This window comes from Chlorocebus sabaeus, chromosome 24 (assembly GCF_047675955.1).
Source record: "Chlorocebus sabaeus isolate Y175 chromosome 24, mChlSab1.0.hap1, whole genome shotgun sequence".
NCBI classification, from domain to species: Eukaryota; Metazoa; Chordata; class Mammalia; order Primates; family Cercopithecidae; genus Chlorocebus; species Chlorocebus sabaeus.
The window spans coordinates 68,944,022-68,959,550 of record NC_132927.1 but is presented as its reverse complement, the minus strand read 5'-3'; the positions used below and the strand labels follow the sequence as shown (position 1 = coordinate 68,959,550).

The 15,529-nt window shown below is 53.7% G+C and overlaps 1 protein-coding gene across 2 annotated transcripts in view; it reads right to left on the bottom strand.

Annotated features, from left to right (window-relative positions):
* The window catches only part of RIN3 (Ras and Rab interactor 3), a 183,932-nt gene that overhangs the window by 33,481 nt on the left and 134,922 nt on the right, over positions 1-15,529 (bottom strand). For both annotated transcript variants that reach the window (XM_007987638.3, XM_007987637.3), the window contains exons 5-6: positions 14,934-15,025; positions 3,050-4,540 (exon numbers count right to left, since the gene is read on the bottom strand). In XM_007987638.3, coding sequence (XP_007985829.1) covers positions 3,050-4,540; positions 14,934-15,025 — 1,583 coding nt within the window. The remainder of the gene's footprint in view (positions 1-3,049; positions 4,541-14,933; positions 15,026-15,529) is intronic.

Here is a 15,529-nt window from a genome sequence, read left to right as displayed (position 1 = left end):
GCACCCCTGACCCTTTGGGCCTCAGCTCTTACACTCCCCCAACTCTGGAAGGCAGGGCTGGCCACAGCTTCCTCTGGGCCACTTGGAGTTTTCCATGTCCTTCCATGTCCTTCCATGCCCTTCTATGCCCTCCTGGTCTGCACGGTGCCTGTGGCTCAGTCTTAGACCCGGATGATCTCATCCAGTCTCATGGCTCCTTTTGTGCTGACAGTTCCCAGACATCTCTCTTTAGCCCCAGAACTGCAGACTCAGCCCTCAATGGCCTGCTTGACCTCCCCACCTGGTGTCTAATAAGCATCTCCAGTGTCACATGTCCCAAACTGAACTCCTCGACTCCTCCTCAGTGCCTGCCCCAGGATGGGCGCTGTGGCCTCCCAGGGACAACAATGCTTGTCCACATGTCTACATCCTACTTACCCTCTCCCACTCCCACATCCAGCTTCCAGCCAGTCCTGTGGCTCCAGCTTCACAACAGACCCAGAGTCCAACCATGTCTCCCCATCTGTGCTGTCTCCGTCCTGGTCCCAGCCACCTTCACTGCTCACCTCGGCTGTGACAGTAGCCTCACACCGAGTCTGAGTCTCTCTGCTCCCACTCGTCATGACGGCCAGAGTGATGTTCACATGTGAGTGAGGTCACTCACCCTTGGATGTGAGGTCCATAGAGAGGCTCACAAGGCCCTTGGGGTCCTGCCCCAACAGCCTCCTGACCTCGCTTCCATCCACATGTGCTCACTTACGTGTCTCCTTACACTTTATACTTTATTCCTCTCTCTCTCTGTCTTTCTCTCTCTCTCTTTCTTCTTGAGACAGAGTCTCCCTCTGTTGCCCAGGCTGGAGTGCAGGGGCACGATCTTGGCTCATTGCAATCTCTGCCTCCTGGGTTCAAGCAATTCTCGTGCCTCAGCCACCTGAGTAACTGGGACTACAGGCACATGCCACCGTGCCCAGCTAATTTTTCTGTTTTTTTTAACTGATTTTTTTGAGACGAAGTCTTGCTCTGTCGCCCAGGCTGGAGTGCAGTGGCACAATCTGGGCTCACTGCAACCTCTGCCTCCCAGGTTCAAGTGATTCTCCTGCCTCAGCCTCCTGAGTAGCTGGGATTACAGGTGCGTGCCACCACACTCGGCTACTTTTTGTATTTTTAGTAGAAACGGGGTTTCACCATGTTGGCCAGGCTGGCCTCAAACTCCTGACCTTAGGTGATCCACCCGCCTCGACCTCCCAATATGCTGGGATTACAGGCGTGAGCCACTGCACCCGGCCCTACTCATCCTTCTTGCCTGTCACCCCTGCTAGACTGTAAGCTCCTCACAGGCAGAAACTTTTTGAGTGCTTTGTTCACCTCTGTCTCTATATCTGAGCCAGCACCTGATGCGGAGTTGGGTGCCCAATAACTCTTTGTCGACTATCTGCTTACAGGGCCCTGTGCAGACACACACACAGCACTGGCCTCAGATCTCAATCCTATCACCCCTCACCATACCTGAAATGCCATCATGAATCTTGTGGCCTCGAAAACCTATTTGTTTTCAGGAGTCCGCTAGCAAAATCCAGTAGCCCTGGGAAAGGAACATCTGAAGCTCCTTTTCTAAGAAACATTCACTACGAATCTACTGTGTTCAGAGGCTCATGTGTCCCTTACCGTACCCAGCACTAACTCTTTCATTATTGGGTGGGGAAAGAGAGGCTTAGAGATACCAGGGGACGGCTGGGGCAGTAACTATTTACCAACTAGCTCAGAAGCAGCTCAGTGTTTAGCAACCACTTTGGCCATAGCAGTGTGAACTGACAGAATGTATTTTTTTCTTTTCTTTCTTTTTTTAGACAGAGTTTTGCTCTTGTTGCCCAGGCTGGAGTGCAACGGCGCAAACTCAGCTCACTGCAACCTCTGCCTTCCAAGTTCAAGCGATTCTCCTGCCTCAGCCTCCCAAGTAGCTGGGATTACAGGCATGTGCCACCACACCTGGCTAATTTTTGTATTTTTAGTAGAGACGGGGTTTCACCATGTTGGCCAGGCTGGTCTCGAACTCCCGACCTCAAGTGATCTACCTGCCTCAGCCTCCCAAAGTGCTGAGATTACAGGCGTGAGCCACCATGCCCAGCTGTTATTTTCTTTTTGAGATAGGGTTTCACTCTGTCACCCAAACTGGAGTACAGTGGCGGGATGTTGGTGCTTTGCAGCCTTGGCCTTCAGGGCTCAAGCAATCCTCCTGCCTCATGGGACTACAGGAGCACGCCTCCATGCCTGGCTAATTTTTGTATTTTTTGTAGAGACGGGGTTTCGCCATGTTGCCCAGGCTGGTCTCAAACTCCTGGGCTCAAGCAATCCCCCTGCCTTGGCCTCCCAGAGTGCTGGGATTATAGGCTTGAGCCAGTGCGCCAGGCCTTAATATTTTTAATATATGTAGGTGTGTGGTTGTTCACAGCTACTTCTCACCGTGAACCACAATCGGAAAAAGCTTTGATAATTACTGGATTCAAGGTTGGTGAGGGTGGGGAAGGCTGGGGGCTACTTTAGAAGGGGTGGTCAGAGGAGTGAGCTGTTTTGTGTTGGTTCCCTGAAAGCAGAGCCTGAAAGAGGGATCTGGGTGCATGTGATTTCACTGGGGAGACTCAGAAGACAGGGAGTGAGAGCAGTGGGAAGAGGCAGAGCAAGCTTGAGCAAGGATGAACTCTCAGCCTCAGCCAGATCTCGCCGGGCCCTGGAGCATAAACTGCATCACACAGTGGTCCTGCTTGAGGCCAAGGGGCCAGTCTTCATCCCCCCCATGGCAGGGAGTAATTGGCAGTGGGCCACTGATGATGGAAGAGACAGTGCAGATAATATAGATCCTATACAGTCAAGGTCAATTCTCTAGGAAAGAGGGGAGCCGGGCACCATTAGCAGCCTACCTTGCGGCAGCTGGAGAAAGTTGCTGGTGCCCAGGAAGGGATGGGGGGTGGGCACCAACAGTGTCCACTGCATAGGCCTCTTTTGTCCTAAGGGGTTCCTGAGTCTGTAAGCCCCCCGCCCTCTCCTCCCTGCCACCTCCTCCCAGGGCACTGACCGAGCTCCTCCTCAGAGTGCAGGGCGGGGTCCACCAGGGCCTTGAGCTCGGTGCTCTGCAGCAGGTAGCTCTTGAGCTGGGTCATCATGGTGCGAATCTCCTGCAGCATCTCCGTGCTGGAGGTCTGGCGCGCCATCATCTCCAGGCTGTACACCTTATAGTCCTGCACCAGGCTGCCAAAGTACGAGGCCTTGTCCTGCGCCAGCTCCACCACCTTCTTGTACAGCTTGCGGTTGTTGGAGAGGAAAGCGTGGAACATGCTGCTGAAACTGGCAAAGCTCAGCCGGTGCCGGGCCTTGCCCAGGATCATGGAGGGCTTCTTCTTCACGCTGGGGCTGCTGAACTGCTCCAGCTCCTCCTCCGTGCTGCTAGTGGAGTAGGAGTCCTGGTCGGTGGCCATGACAGACGCCCCCAAGCTATCTGAGAGGGAGGCCAGGGAGCCCTTGAACTCTGGAGAGCTCTGGGAATGGGCAGTGGCCTGGGCCTGAGGGTGCTGAGTCCCAGCCTGAGAAGCAGGGCTTTGGCCCTCTCTGGGTGGACCCGGCGTGGGTGTCTCCAAGGCCACCGCCTGTGTGCAGAGCTCAGCGTTCTCTAAGGGAGCTGGGAGGGTCGAGGCCAGTTGTCGAGAGATCCGTTTTTTCCTGGGGGGTGGGACTGGGGGTTGTTTGGCCTTCCTGGGCAGCTCTGGCATGCTGTCAGGATCGCTGGCTTTCACCTCTGTGTCCTGGCCTTGCTCCGTGCTCCCCCGGGGCGTGTCCTCAGGGCTGTCTGAGGTCCCTTGGGGAGGCAGGCTGAGCTGGTCCCCCTCTGCTGCCATCCCCGGACTTTGGTCTTCTAAGGACACCCTCTCAGAAACGCGGCGTCTGGGAGGGGCAGTGGGAAGGTTCTTCTTTGCAGGCGGTGGCGGCGGGGAGGCCTGCTGCAAGGGACTGGAGGCCGCCCCTGGTTTCATCGCTTCCTCCCTGAGGGGGCCCAGGCCTGCAGTGGGGCATGGGAGTCTCTCACAGGCCGTCATAGGCGGCTGGCTCTGATGGTCTGGGGGACCTGGGGCATGGGGTGTGACGGGGGCAGGCACTGGGGGAGAGGTGGGCAAAGGACAGGCAGGGGCGGGTGCAGAAGCAGGGAGCAGAGGGGGCTGGGCTGGGCTGGAGGGCTGCAGGGGCAGCACTGGGGGAGGAGGTGGTGGGCGGCGTGGGGCCCACCTGGAGGTGGGCGAGGTAGTATCAGAGGTGGGTGGCAAGGGGCGTGCAGGGCAGCTTCCAAGAGGTGGTTGGTCGGTAGGCAGGGCGCTGCTGCAGTCCTCCATGAAAATAGGATTCACAAACCACAGGCGGTCATTTCCCACTGACAGCTCGATTTCACAGGCACAGTTTGCGTCATGGGCTGTGGGTCTGAGGCTGGATACTTGCGGGGATCCGGGGGCCCGGTCTCTTGGAGGCTCTGCTGGCTTCCCTCTTTCTTGTGGAGGATTCAGCGAGGAGTCCCAGAAACCTGTGGAAGCAAGAGAGGGGCAGGTGGTCAGTCTGTGCCAGGGACTAGGTGTTGCTGTGCTGGGCAGGGTCTGTGGGCGGGGTCCGCGGGTGGGGTGGGGCAGGGCCTTGGGAGGGCTGTTCAAGGCATTCGCTTCACTACTCCGAGTTGTTTTCCCCTCTTGGATGCTTTTAAACCTCTCCCACCACTTCCTGCCTTGAGAGGGGAAGCCCCACGCGGCCCTCCCCAGCAGTGTGGGGTGGGGCCGGGGGTAATGTGACAGGCTCAGCTTCAGTTCTCTTCCTTGGTGTGACAGCCCACCTTGGAGGGCATTGATGACACAGGGTCTGGGGTGACAACACGGTGCTCTGGAGCCGTGGAGAAGGCATGGTGAGGGCACCAGGGATGGAAGGCCTGGAATTCCTGCGGCCAACCGGCTGGGTGCTCTGGGGCAGGTGGTTTGACCTTTCTGGGCCTCAGTCTAGTCATCCCTAAAATGGGGTCACAATGGTGCACACAACACAGGCGTGCGAGGAGTAAGGAACACTGGGCCTATTTTGGCCCCCATGGTTATTTTTTTATTTTTATTTTTATGTTTTGAGACAGAGTCTCACCCTCTCGCCCAGGCTAGAGTGCAGTGGCATGATCTTGGCTCACTGCCAGCTCCGCCTCCCGGGTTCACGCCATTCTCCTGCCTCAGCCTCCCGAGTAGCTGGGACTACAGATGCCCGCCACCATGCCTGGCTAATTTTTTGTATTTTTAGTAGAGATGGGGTTTCACCGTGTCAGCCAGGATGGTCTCAATCTCCTGACCTGGTGATCTGCCCGCCTCGGCCTCCCAAAGTACTGGGATTACAGGTGTGAGCCACCAGGCCTGGCCTCCACGGTTATTATATGCAAGAAGGACGCATCTATGGATTGTGGCCAGTGAGATCAGACCTGGCTGTCCAAGCAGGAGCTGCCACCCACCACAAAGTGATTCTGACTCCGGTCAATCTTGAGCTTAAAATAAGAAGTTGGTCCTCTGCCATAGTCAGGGGAAGCCAAGGCTCTTGCAGCGCGGAGCTGAGTTCCAGTGCATGCCTCTCTACTGACCCAGTCCCCAGGGGCTCAGCCATGGCTGTGGCTACTGAAGCAGGCTAGGGACAAGGCATTCTTGATCTGTGGGGTCTACACCCTGGCAAGCATCTGACGGAGGCTCAGGACCCTCCAAAGAGCGCACAGGGATGCTACATCCTGGGAACAATTGCAGTCGGCGCACAGGCCACCCTGTGCTCACTCAAGCTTCCTCTTGGAGAGGAACATGGGTCCCAGGTCTTGTTCAGCCTGCTAGGTTTGGAGCTGGATAGAGGATTACCCAGGCAGGTGCAGAGTTCCTTGTGAATTGGTGCGCCCAGCCTTTCACCCAGGGCTCTCTACTCCTGGGAGGAACCCACTCTTAAGAAAACTATGGAAAATAACATCAAGGATAATCACAGGAGCAAACATTCATGGCGTTCTTGCTGCGCACGAGCCCACGGGCTACTTGCTTTACCTGGGTTATCTCGCCGACCCCTGATCATAGGCCTTGCTCCCAGTTCACAGATGAGGGTACGAGGCTCAGAAACATGAAAGCACTCTCCCTGGGTCACCGGGCTGGGGGGTGAGGCACCGGGATTTGACCACGTCGGGCTGGTTCTACAGCCTGTGTGTTTAGCCTCTGTGTTAGGCGGCCTTCCTTCATAGGAACTTGCAACACTTCCCAGATCGGTTGCTGTCCCGGCATCGGTGAGTAGCAGGGTGGCTTGCAGCCCAGAACTCAGGATGTGGCAACAGCACAACAGGCTCTTGATGTTGAAAGGAGACCTCACAAGATGGCCTGGAGCAGCCAACCGTGTGCTCGCTCTAAGAGGGGGGCACTATCAGGGATGTAGGCATTTGCCATCTTGCTGGCTGGGGTCACAAACGCAATCAGGCTAAGCAGGTGCCTTCCCAGGACAAAGGGACTGAAGAAACAGACCGGAAGTGAGCTGCGACCCACCAGCTGTGTGCATCCCTCTGAGGTGCACCCCCCAGGCCTGTCCTGGGCAGATACCCTGTGTCTGGCTGCCTGAATATCACAGCCAGTGGAGACAGGCCAGCTGTCACCACACTAACAAGCATGACAATCTTTTCTGTGACTCTTTCCAATGTGCAAAGCTCTGTGCCCATCACAGTCACCGAGGACATGGTGTCCAGAGCGGCCTCTCCCAGGGCCTGGATAAGCTGCTCTTTGTGACCGCCGGGGCCCTTTGCTTTCTTGGGCAGCTCATGGCTCCTCCATGTATGCCTCACTCTCCCAGGCACCTTGCCTTGAGTACATATATGTCCTGGCCCCTGGAGTGAGTGTTTGAAGCACTGAGCCCATGTCTACACAGGCCCAACAAAGTTGCTTCTTTGGGAGTCTTCCTAGCAAGGAGAAGCAGGCAGCCAGACTAACCCCACGGTAACTGGGCAGCAGCCCCACATGTGAGCTGAGACCCCCGGTGCCCACCTCCAGACTCTTCCTGTGGGCGAAGGTGGCATCATGAGGGTAGATGACATACAGAACTGCCCACTGATGCTGGGACACCCCATCACTGCTCACCCAGATCACGGCTGTAGCCGCCCCCTCCGCTTCATTCTCCTCCTGTGGTCCTAGGCTGGGCATACAGCAGGCCCTTGGAGGCTCTTTGTTGAGAATCACTTTCAGCCCTTTAGCCTGGCATTTGAGGCTGCAGGACCTGGCCCCTGAACATCTTCTCTGGCATCATCTACCGAGTCTTTACTCCACTCTATCTGCCGTTCACTTCTTCCTCCATGTGCCACACGCTGCCCCACCAGCAGGCCTTGGCTAATGCTATTCCCTCTGCGTGGAATTCTTTTCCCACCCTCTCCAGCTGGCACACGCTTACTTGTCCTTCAAGGCTCAGGTCAAGTGCGACCTGTCTGGTAGTGCCTCCCCGGTGCGCTCAGGCCCTGCTCGCCCCGCCTGTGTTCCTGCAGTGACCATCACTGGGACCGTAATTCTGTGTTTTTGCCGGACTTTCCCACCAGACTCAGAGCTTCCAGAAGGCAGTCAAATGCTTCAGCTATCTGAGTATTCCCAGCCCCTGACAGTGCTTGGCCCAGAACGGGGGCCCAGTGTCAGCCCCTTGGCACCCATGAGTGGATTAGCTTAGCCGGAGTGGAGAGTCAGGCCTCTGAGGAAGGGCACACAGGCAAGGTTAGTTTCAATGGCAAGATAAGGACAACCTGAACCATGGGAGGACGTGTAAAGACAAGACAGTGAGAGGAGGAAGGCAGGAAGGGGGGCAGAGGAGCCCCATAAGCGGATGGGCCACCAGCCGGGCAGCCTGCCACAGGACAGGATGGGTCCATTAGGCACAGAACACAAGAGTACATTTCCCATTGCTCAGGTGTGGATTTTGGCAGGAACAGAGCAGATATGGGTTCAGGCAAATAGGCTCTCGGCCTGGGTACCTGGGACACAGCTTCCCTGACCCAAGACAGGCCTGGGGTTTGCACCATGTCAGGGCAAAGGTCTCAAAGCCAATGCGACTCCAAGGAGTGGGGGAAGCCAGGAGCTAAAGGGCTGCATCCTAGGGTCTTGGGGCCTGTTAGGGAACCACAGTGGCATGACAGGGCTTTATGCTCCAAAAAAAAAAAAAAAAAAGGAAGTGAGTAACTTTCTCTGCAGCCTGCAGAACCCCAAGGCCAGGGGAGAAACGGAACCCTGTGTCATGCAATCCTAGTGGTTTGGTCGGCAAAGCTGTGGGATCCAATCCCCAGGGGCGCCATACCAAGCCTTGGCTCTGCTGCGGCAGTTCCCCTAAAGAAGGGCCCATCCTTGCCCTGGCCTCAGACTGAGGCCACGATTTTGCTGGCCCCGAGACCTGTTGAGCGTTGGCTGGGGACACTTCTTGCCAGATGCCCGCTCTTTCTATCCTCAGACAACCTGGGCCACGTCACAGGCTGGGCTGCAGGTCCTGAGGGCAAATTCAGACTCTACCCCTGGGGAGCTTGGGGCTAGCGGCAGGACAGGAAGGGGAGGAGTAAAGGCAGCAAAGTGCCACAGAAACACTAAAGAATCCAATGAGGTCAGTGAATAAATATTCATGTGGCATCCCAAAGACAGAGGCTGTTGTACATACAGTCAAAGTCAAGTTTTCAATGAATTATTAATAACTAGGAAAATGCTCATCATCTGATGTAAAGGAAAAAGCAAGTTACAAGCAAACTTGGAAGAGTCACAGAACAGATGCCTTTCCTAAACATATTTTTAAAGTATTAAACACGTACACACTGTAACATGTTTGAAAACCACTGTGAGTAATCCCTATTCTCTAAATTCCTTTGACACTTGTAATCAACTGCTGAATACAGCTGAGTGCTGAACTGATTCCTCCTTATGTTAGTTTTCTGGCCTCGACTAACTGGTAACCTTTTAAAGTCCAAGATTACACCTTATATAACCTGCACTTTCGAACGCTGGCTTTTCCAAGTCCGAATTTGGACTTTCTTACGTCGGCTCACGAAGGCACACTGTGAGCCATCACAGGGCACTCAGCCCGCAAATCAATAGCTGAGTTTCAGCAACATCATCCCTATCTCAACAGCAGGCCTGGTGCAACTCTTTGGCTATGTGTTGCATTCTTCTCGTAGGAAAATGAGTGGCATGCCAAAAAAATAAAACTGATGACACTAATGACAAGAAACACATATGCCTCATGAACTTCCTAGAACAACAAGATCATTCAGCGGACTGGAAACCCAGGAAATCTTTAGCCTTAACTAGATAATCCTTGGCTCTGGGCTCTAGGGAAAAAAGTGAAGGTCACAAATATATTTGCACAAAATCAGAAGGCAAGAAACCAAAAGTGTATTTTCAGTTGCGTCTAGATGTATCAAGGAAAAGAAACTGGAAGGAAACGCAGCCTGAACTTGCACGAGTGGTGAGTTTATGTGTGGTTTTCATCCTCAGCCTTTTCTGGTCTTGTCCGTTAAAAACAAACATACACGGCTGGGCGCTGTGGCTCATGCCTGTAATCCCAGCACGTTGGGAGGCCGAGGCGGGCCACATTATCTGAGGTCAGGAGTTTGAGAGCCTGGACAACATGGTGAAACCCCATTTCTACTAAAAATACCAAAATTAGCCAGGCGTGGTGGCCGGTGCCTATAATCCCAGCTACTCGGGAGGCTGAGGCAGGAGAATCCCTTAAAACTGTGAGGCGGAGACAGCAGTGAGCTGAGATCGTGCCACTGCACTCCAGCCTGGGCAAAAAGAGTGAGACTCCATCTCAAACAACAAACAAACAAATACAACATGACTTTTATTATAAGACAAAAAGGTGTCATAAGAGAAAGCAGCACATGGCGGGCATGTGGAGGGCATGGTGCAGAGGGTGGGGCCCACTACCCTGCCTATTCCAATGCCAAATCCAGGCTTCCTTGGCAAAAGGGCGCCATGCTGTTTTCCACTGGAGGCACAGCAAGTAGAGGAAAGGGTTGAGGGGCGGGAAGTGGTGAGCAAGGCTGGCTGAGAATCAGGGCACAGTGCAGGCAGAACATGGAGTTCAAACTCAGCAAGCCCTGAGTGTGAATTCAGCTTTTGTTTACATCCCAAAATGAGGAAAGCCCTTTAGTTGATCGCTCTTTCTCTCTGGAAAACAGCTTTATTGAGATATCACTCACATACCACAGAGTTCACTCATTTAAAAAACACGTCTGTGTTTTTCAGTATATTCATCAAGTTGTGCGACTCTCACCACAATCAATTTTAGAGCACTTTTTTTTTTCTTTTTTTAAGACAGAGTCTCATTCTGTCACCCAGGCTGGAGTGCAATGGCATGATCTTGGCTCACTGCAACCTCCACTTCCTGAGTTCAAGTGGTTCTCCTGCCTTAGCCTCCTGAGTAGCTGGGATTATAGGCATATGCCACCACACCCGGCTAATTTTTATATTTTTAGTAAAGATGGGGTTTTACCATGTTGTCCAGGCTGATCTTGAACTCCTGACCTTGTGATCCACCTGCCTTGACCTCCCAAAGTTCTGGGATTATAGGCATGAGCCACTGCACCCGGCCTTTAGAGCATTTTGTATCACCCCAAGAGAAACCCTATGCCTATTAAGCAGTCACTCTCCATTCCCCTTTCCATCCAGCCCCTGGCAATCGCTAATCTGCTTTCCATCTCTATGGATTTGCCTATTCTAGACATTTTATTCAAATGGAACTGTAGCATATGTGGTCTTTTGTATCAGCTCCCTTCACTTAGCATGTTTTCCAGGTTATTCCGTGCGGCACCATGTGTCAGTCCCTGCACTTCATTCCTTTTTATAGCTGAATAAACACTTCAGACTCCTTAACTTTCCATTTCCTTATCTGTAAAACGGGCTTTTATGTGAATAAATGAGATAATGTATGTGTGGGCATGTGGCAATGAATTTGCCTCCCATTGTCCTTTTGGTCTTCCCTGAAATGCTGACTATACAAGGTAACCCCTGGCTCACAGGGCCTCAGCACTAGGCTGGCCAGGGATCATCTGGATTCTCCTTGGACAATCTGAATGAAGAACAGTGGTCAGGTAGGGCTGTGAGCTGAGTCAGAGCCCTGCTAGTCGGGGAAGCAGGGGAGTAGGAATCTGAGTCAGCAAGGAGGCCATGTACAGGGAGCAAGGGGCTGGCATGTGTGACAGAGCAGCTGCGGTCACCCACAAAGCCCGGCTAACCCTCCATCTCCATTTCTCAGAGGGTCCCTGGTGTCCTTTCTCTGAGTCTCTTTTATGCTAGTTTGAGCGGGTTTCACTTCTTTTCCACCAAGGTCCCTTCCTAGAACAATGTGTGACATGCCAGGCACAATGCCTGGTGTGTCAGGGCCCTTGACAAATGCTGCACTTTCCATATTTATTATCGCTATTTCATATGAAGGTTGGCAGGGCCCAAGCCTGCTCATGCCAGGGCCAAGGTCTCTGGCCTTTGATAGGATGTGCTCCTTCGGCTCTGGATCTCCAGCCGTTCGGGAGATGACTGTAAAGTGAACCTTTCCTTGGCTCCAGGGAAAAATGATTGTGGTGAGCCTGGCTTCATGTCTTTCAGCACTCGGGGACACCAGGTCTACACAGATCCCTTGACCTCTTAAGCTGCAACACACTCAGCTTCCATTTACATCCTGTTCTCAAGGAAGTAAGTGCTGACGATGAATCTGAACTACTGTTGGCTTCCCAAATGGAAATCTCCCTTCTCCACTTCCTCCTTGTGCCTGAGGAGAGAAGGCCTTGTCTATTCCAGAAAGGAATGCAGTTCTTCCAGGAGGAACATCTCCCTTAACGAAAAAACCATGTTCCTAGGCCTTAGGAGAAGCTGCACTCTTGCAGGTGAGAGGAACCTGTAGGGAGTCTCCCGGCAGTCAGTCCTAGGGATGCCTAAACCCCATAGCAGGGTCAAGAGGTGCAGCAATGTGTCAAAGACTGAGGCCATGCATCCCACTTACTCTATCAACATGGCCTGCAAACTGGCCACTGACTGCTCGTTGCAAAAACAACAGAGAAGGTGGGGAGGTGCAGCTGAGGAGCACTAGAAAAGCTGTGCTCAGAGACAGAAAGCCCTCCGTGCAAATCCTGTCTGGGGCACTTTACAGGTGTGAGCCGCCACGCCCAGTCCTGAGGATTTCTTCAGGGAAAAGTGGAGCATGTTTCACATAGCTGCTCAAGAACCGCTGAGGACAGAAAGCCTTTGGTGCAAATCTTGTCTGGGGCGCGTTAGACAAGGTTCCCAGCGGGGCTAAAACTTGGTGTTCTAACTTTTTTTTTTTTTTTTTTTTTTTTTTGAGGCAGAGTCTCAGTGTGTTGCCTAGGCTGGAGTGCAGTGGGGCAATCTCAGCTGACTGCAACCTCCGCCTCCCAGGTTCAAGCAATTCTCCTGCCTCAGCCTCCGGAGTAGCTGGGATTACAGGCACACGCCATTACGCCCAGCTAATTTTTGTATTTTTAGTAGAGATGAGGTTTCACCATATTGGCCAGGCTGATCTTGAACTCCTGACTTCAGGTGATCCACCCGCCTTGGTCTCCCAAAGTGCTGAGATTACAGGCATGAGCCACCACGCCCGGTCAGTGTTCTATCTTTAAAATGCACAAAAATGACATAAGACAATGCCAAGTGCTCTGCAATGGTCGGTGTCATCGAACCCCTAGGGGGAGGTCATCTGCACCTCACAAAAGTGCAAATTACAAAACTGTCACCTGTCCCACATCCAAGATCCTGGGAGGGTAAGAGCCCAACAACTAAATTCTGGGAAGGAAAGTTTAATCGCAAGTTTATTCCCAATAGCAACTGAAAACTTGCCCTTAGGGTTATAACTGGGTAAATTAGACCTACAAGAATTTGGATAGAGTTAAGAGGCGGCTGAGTGTGGTGGCTCATGCCTGTAATCCCAGCACTCTGGGAGGCCGAGGCAGGTGGATCATGAGGTCAGGAGTTCAAGATCAGCCTGACCAATATAGTGAAATCCCGTCTCTACTAAAAATATGAAAATTAGCTGGGCGTAATGGCGTGTGCCTGTAATCCCAGCTACTCCAGAGGCTGAGGCAGGAGAATTGCTTGAACCTGGGAGGCAGAGGTTGCAGTGAGCCAAGATCGCACCACTGCATTCCAGCCTGGGGGACAGAGTAAGATTCCGTCTCAAAAAAAAAAAAAAAAAGTTAAGAGGCACCATGACACGATGGCAGGTGTGGAAGCTAAATGGCCTGGGTTCATCCCAGCTCTGCCATGTGCTGTGTGACACTGGACATGACTTAACCTCTTGTGCCTCAGTTTCCTCTGCCATAGAAGGGGAATTATAATAATAGTACTTACTTTATAGGATTGTTTGAAGCTGCGCGGAGCCAATGGCAGCTAAAGGGGTTAAAACGCAGTCATTGCTCATGGAGCGCGAACACCCAAGGACCAGAACTCCTCCTGCTTCCCGGCCCCTGACCATGGCTGCCTTGTGGTGTCTCTTGCATTGCTGCCCCTGATGGGCTCCTCTGAGCGGTGAACAGTGGCCTGGCTTGGGAACCAAGGGGTGTCTTCTTTGATCTCAGGTCTGCCCCTCACTTCCACTGTGACCTGGCTCTGCCCTCTGGGTCACTGTTTCTTCCATTGCATCAACACTGATGAACAAGGCACCAATGTTCTGGACACTGTGCTCAGCCCCATGGAGCACAGTGTCCTATGCATGGTTGACTTCTACTAAAGATTGTTGATGAACTGCTTTGTTCGTAAATGTGACCTGGCGGCCCCAGGTTAAGGCTCTGGGGCCTGCAGTGGCTCCTGAGCCGCTGTGTGGAACACGCTCTCCCTTTCCCTGTAAGAAATTCTCAGGGCCGGGCACAGTGGCTCACACCTGTCATTCCAGCACTTTGGGAGGCCAAGGTGGGAGGATCGCTTGAGGCCAGGAGTTTGAGACCAGCCTGGGCAACATGGAGAGACCGTGTCAAAATATAAGAAATTAACCAGGCATGGTGGTGTGCGCTATAGTCCCAGTTACTCAGGAGGTGAAGGTGGGAGGATCACCTGAGCCTGGGAAGTTGGGGCTGGGCTGAGCCATGATCATGCCACTGCACTCCAACCTGGGCAACAGAGTGAGACTCTGTTTCAAAAAAAAAAAGAAAGAAAAAGAAAAATTCTCTGCTCCTAACACACTCTGAAAGAGGCAGGTGGCCTGGCCTCTCGGCAGCTACAAACTTGGCATGCTTGGGCTTCCTGAGGGCCAGCGAGGTGAGGCCCTCGTTCTAGGTGGGCACCTGCTGACTACATCCTTGTAGGGTGCTTGGCATCGCCTGTACATGGGAAGAGCTCACTAAATGTGAGTTCTTTTTATAATTATGTGAAAGGGCTGGGGTCAGACACACCCTGTCCTCTCTCCCCTTCTTCTTTTCCTCTCCCCTGTTTACCCCTCAGGAACTTGGAAGGGTGGGGTGGGGCATGCTTAGGGTCAGTTGTTTGGGCACAGGACAGGCCCCCGTGAGGGCCACACCCAAGTTCATGGTCACATTCATGCTGCTTTTCCAACCGATGAGGGGCCAGGGCTGTGATGGCTGCCAGACCCAGCTCTCTGGCCCCCACTCAGAAGGGCCCTGGGGTTGAGCTCGGCTTCTCCCAGGACCACACCAGCCTCTCTGGTCCTAACCAGGCCCTGCTCCCTTAGACAAAACGTGACTGGGCCTCAGGGCGTCCTGGGCAGCTGATAGAGGCGACTCTTTAGAAACGCCTCTGTCGATCTCCCTGTCACGCGTCTCGGCAGCCTGAGGCAGGGGTGTGGGTGGTCCCATGGGAGCTGGGACTCAGGCTGTCCTTCTGCACAGGCGGCCCCTGGGGCAATCCTAGGGCCCCAGTTCCTAATGCCCCACCAGCTCCCCTGGCCCCTTGGAGAGGACTCACCCAGACCCAGGTTGGCGATGGTCTCAAGGTCCGTGAAGCTGCTGGCCTCAAGGATGGCCTGGGGCAGCCGCAGCGTGAAGGGCAGTAAGTCTCTGTGAAGACACGAGGGGCGAAAGTCATGTCTGGGGCCACTGTGTCCATTCCCAGCGTCCACAAAGGAAGAGCCCTGGCAATCTCTGCTGGCTGCCGGGGTCTCCATACATCCTGGAAGCTTCCCTGGAGCTGAGGGGCAGACTCTGAGGTGGAAGGAGCATCCAGTCAACTCTAGGTCCTGAGCCAGCACCAGGGACCCAGAGAGGTGGAGACCCTCCTCAGGAGTTGGGGGGCGGAGTCACTGCTTCTTCTTAGTTTTCCTGGCCTGCTGAGCCCAGGCCAGCTCCTCTAAAGGCATTCTTTAGGGTAAAGTGAGTGGCCCGCTCCTCCCTGCCCTCTGACTTTGCTGGTGCACACTGAGATGTGCAGCGAGCACGCAGTCAGGCATCTCCCAGCAAATGCACAGTCAGGCAGCCCCTGACGAACACACGGTCAGGCATCTCCCTGCAAACGTACAGTCAGGCAGCCCCTGATGAACACACGGTCAGGCATCTCCCTGTAAA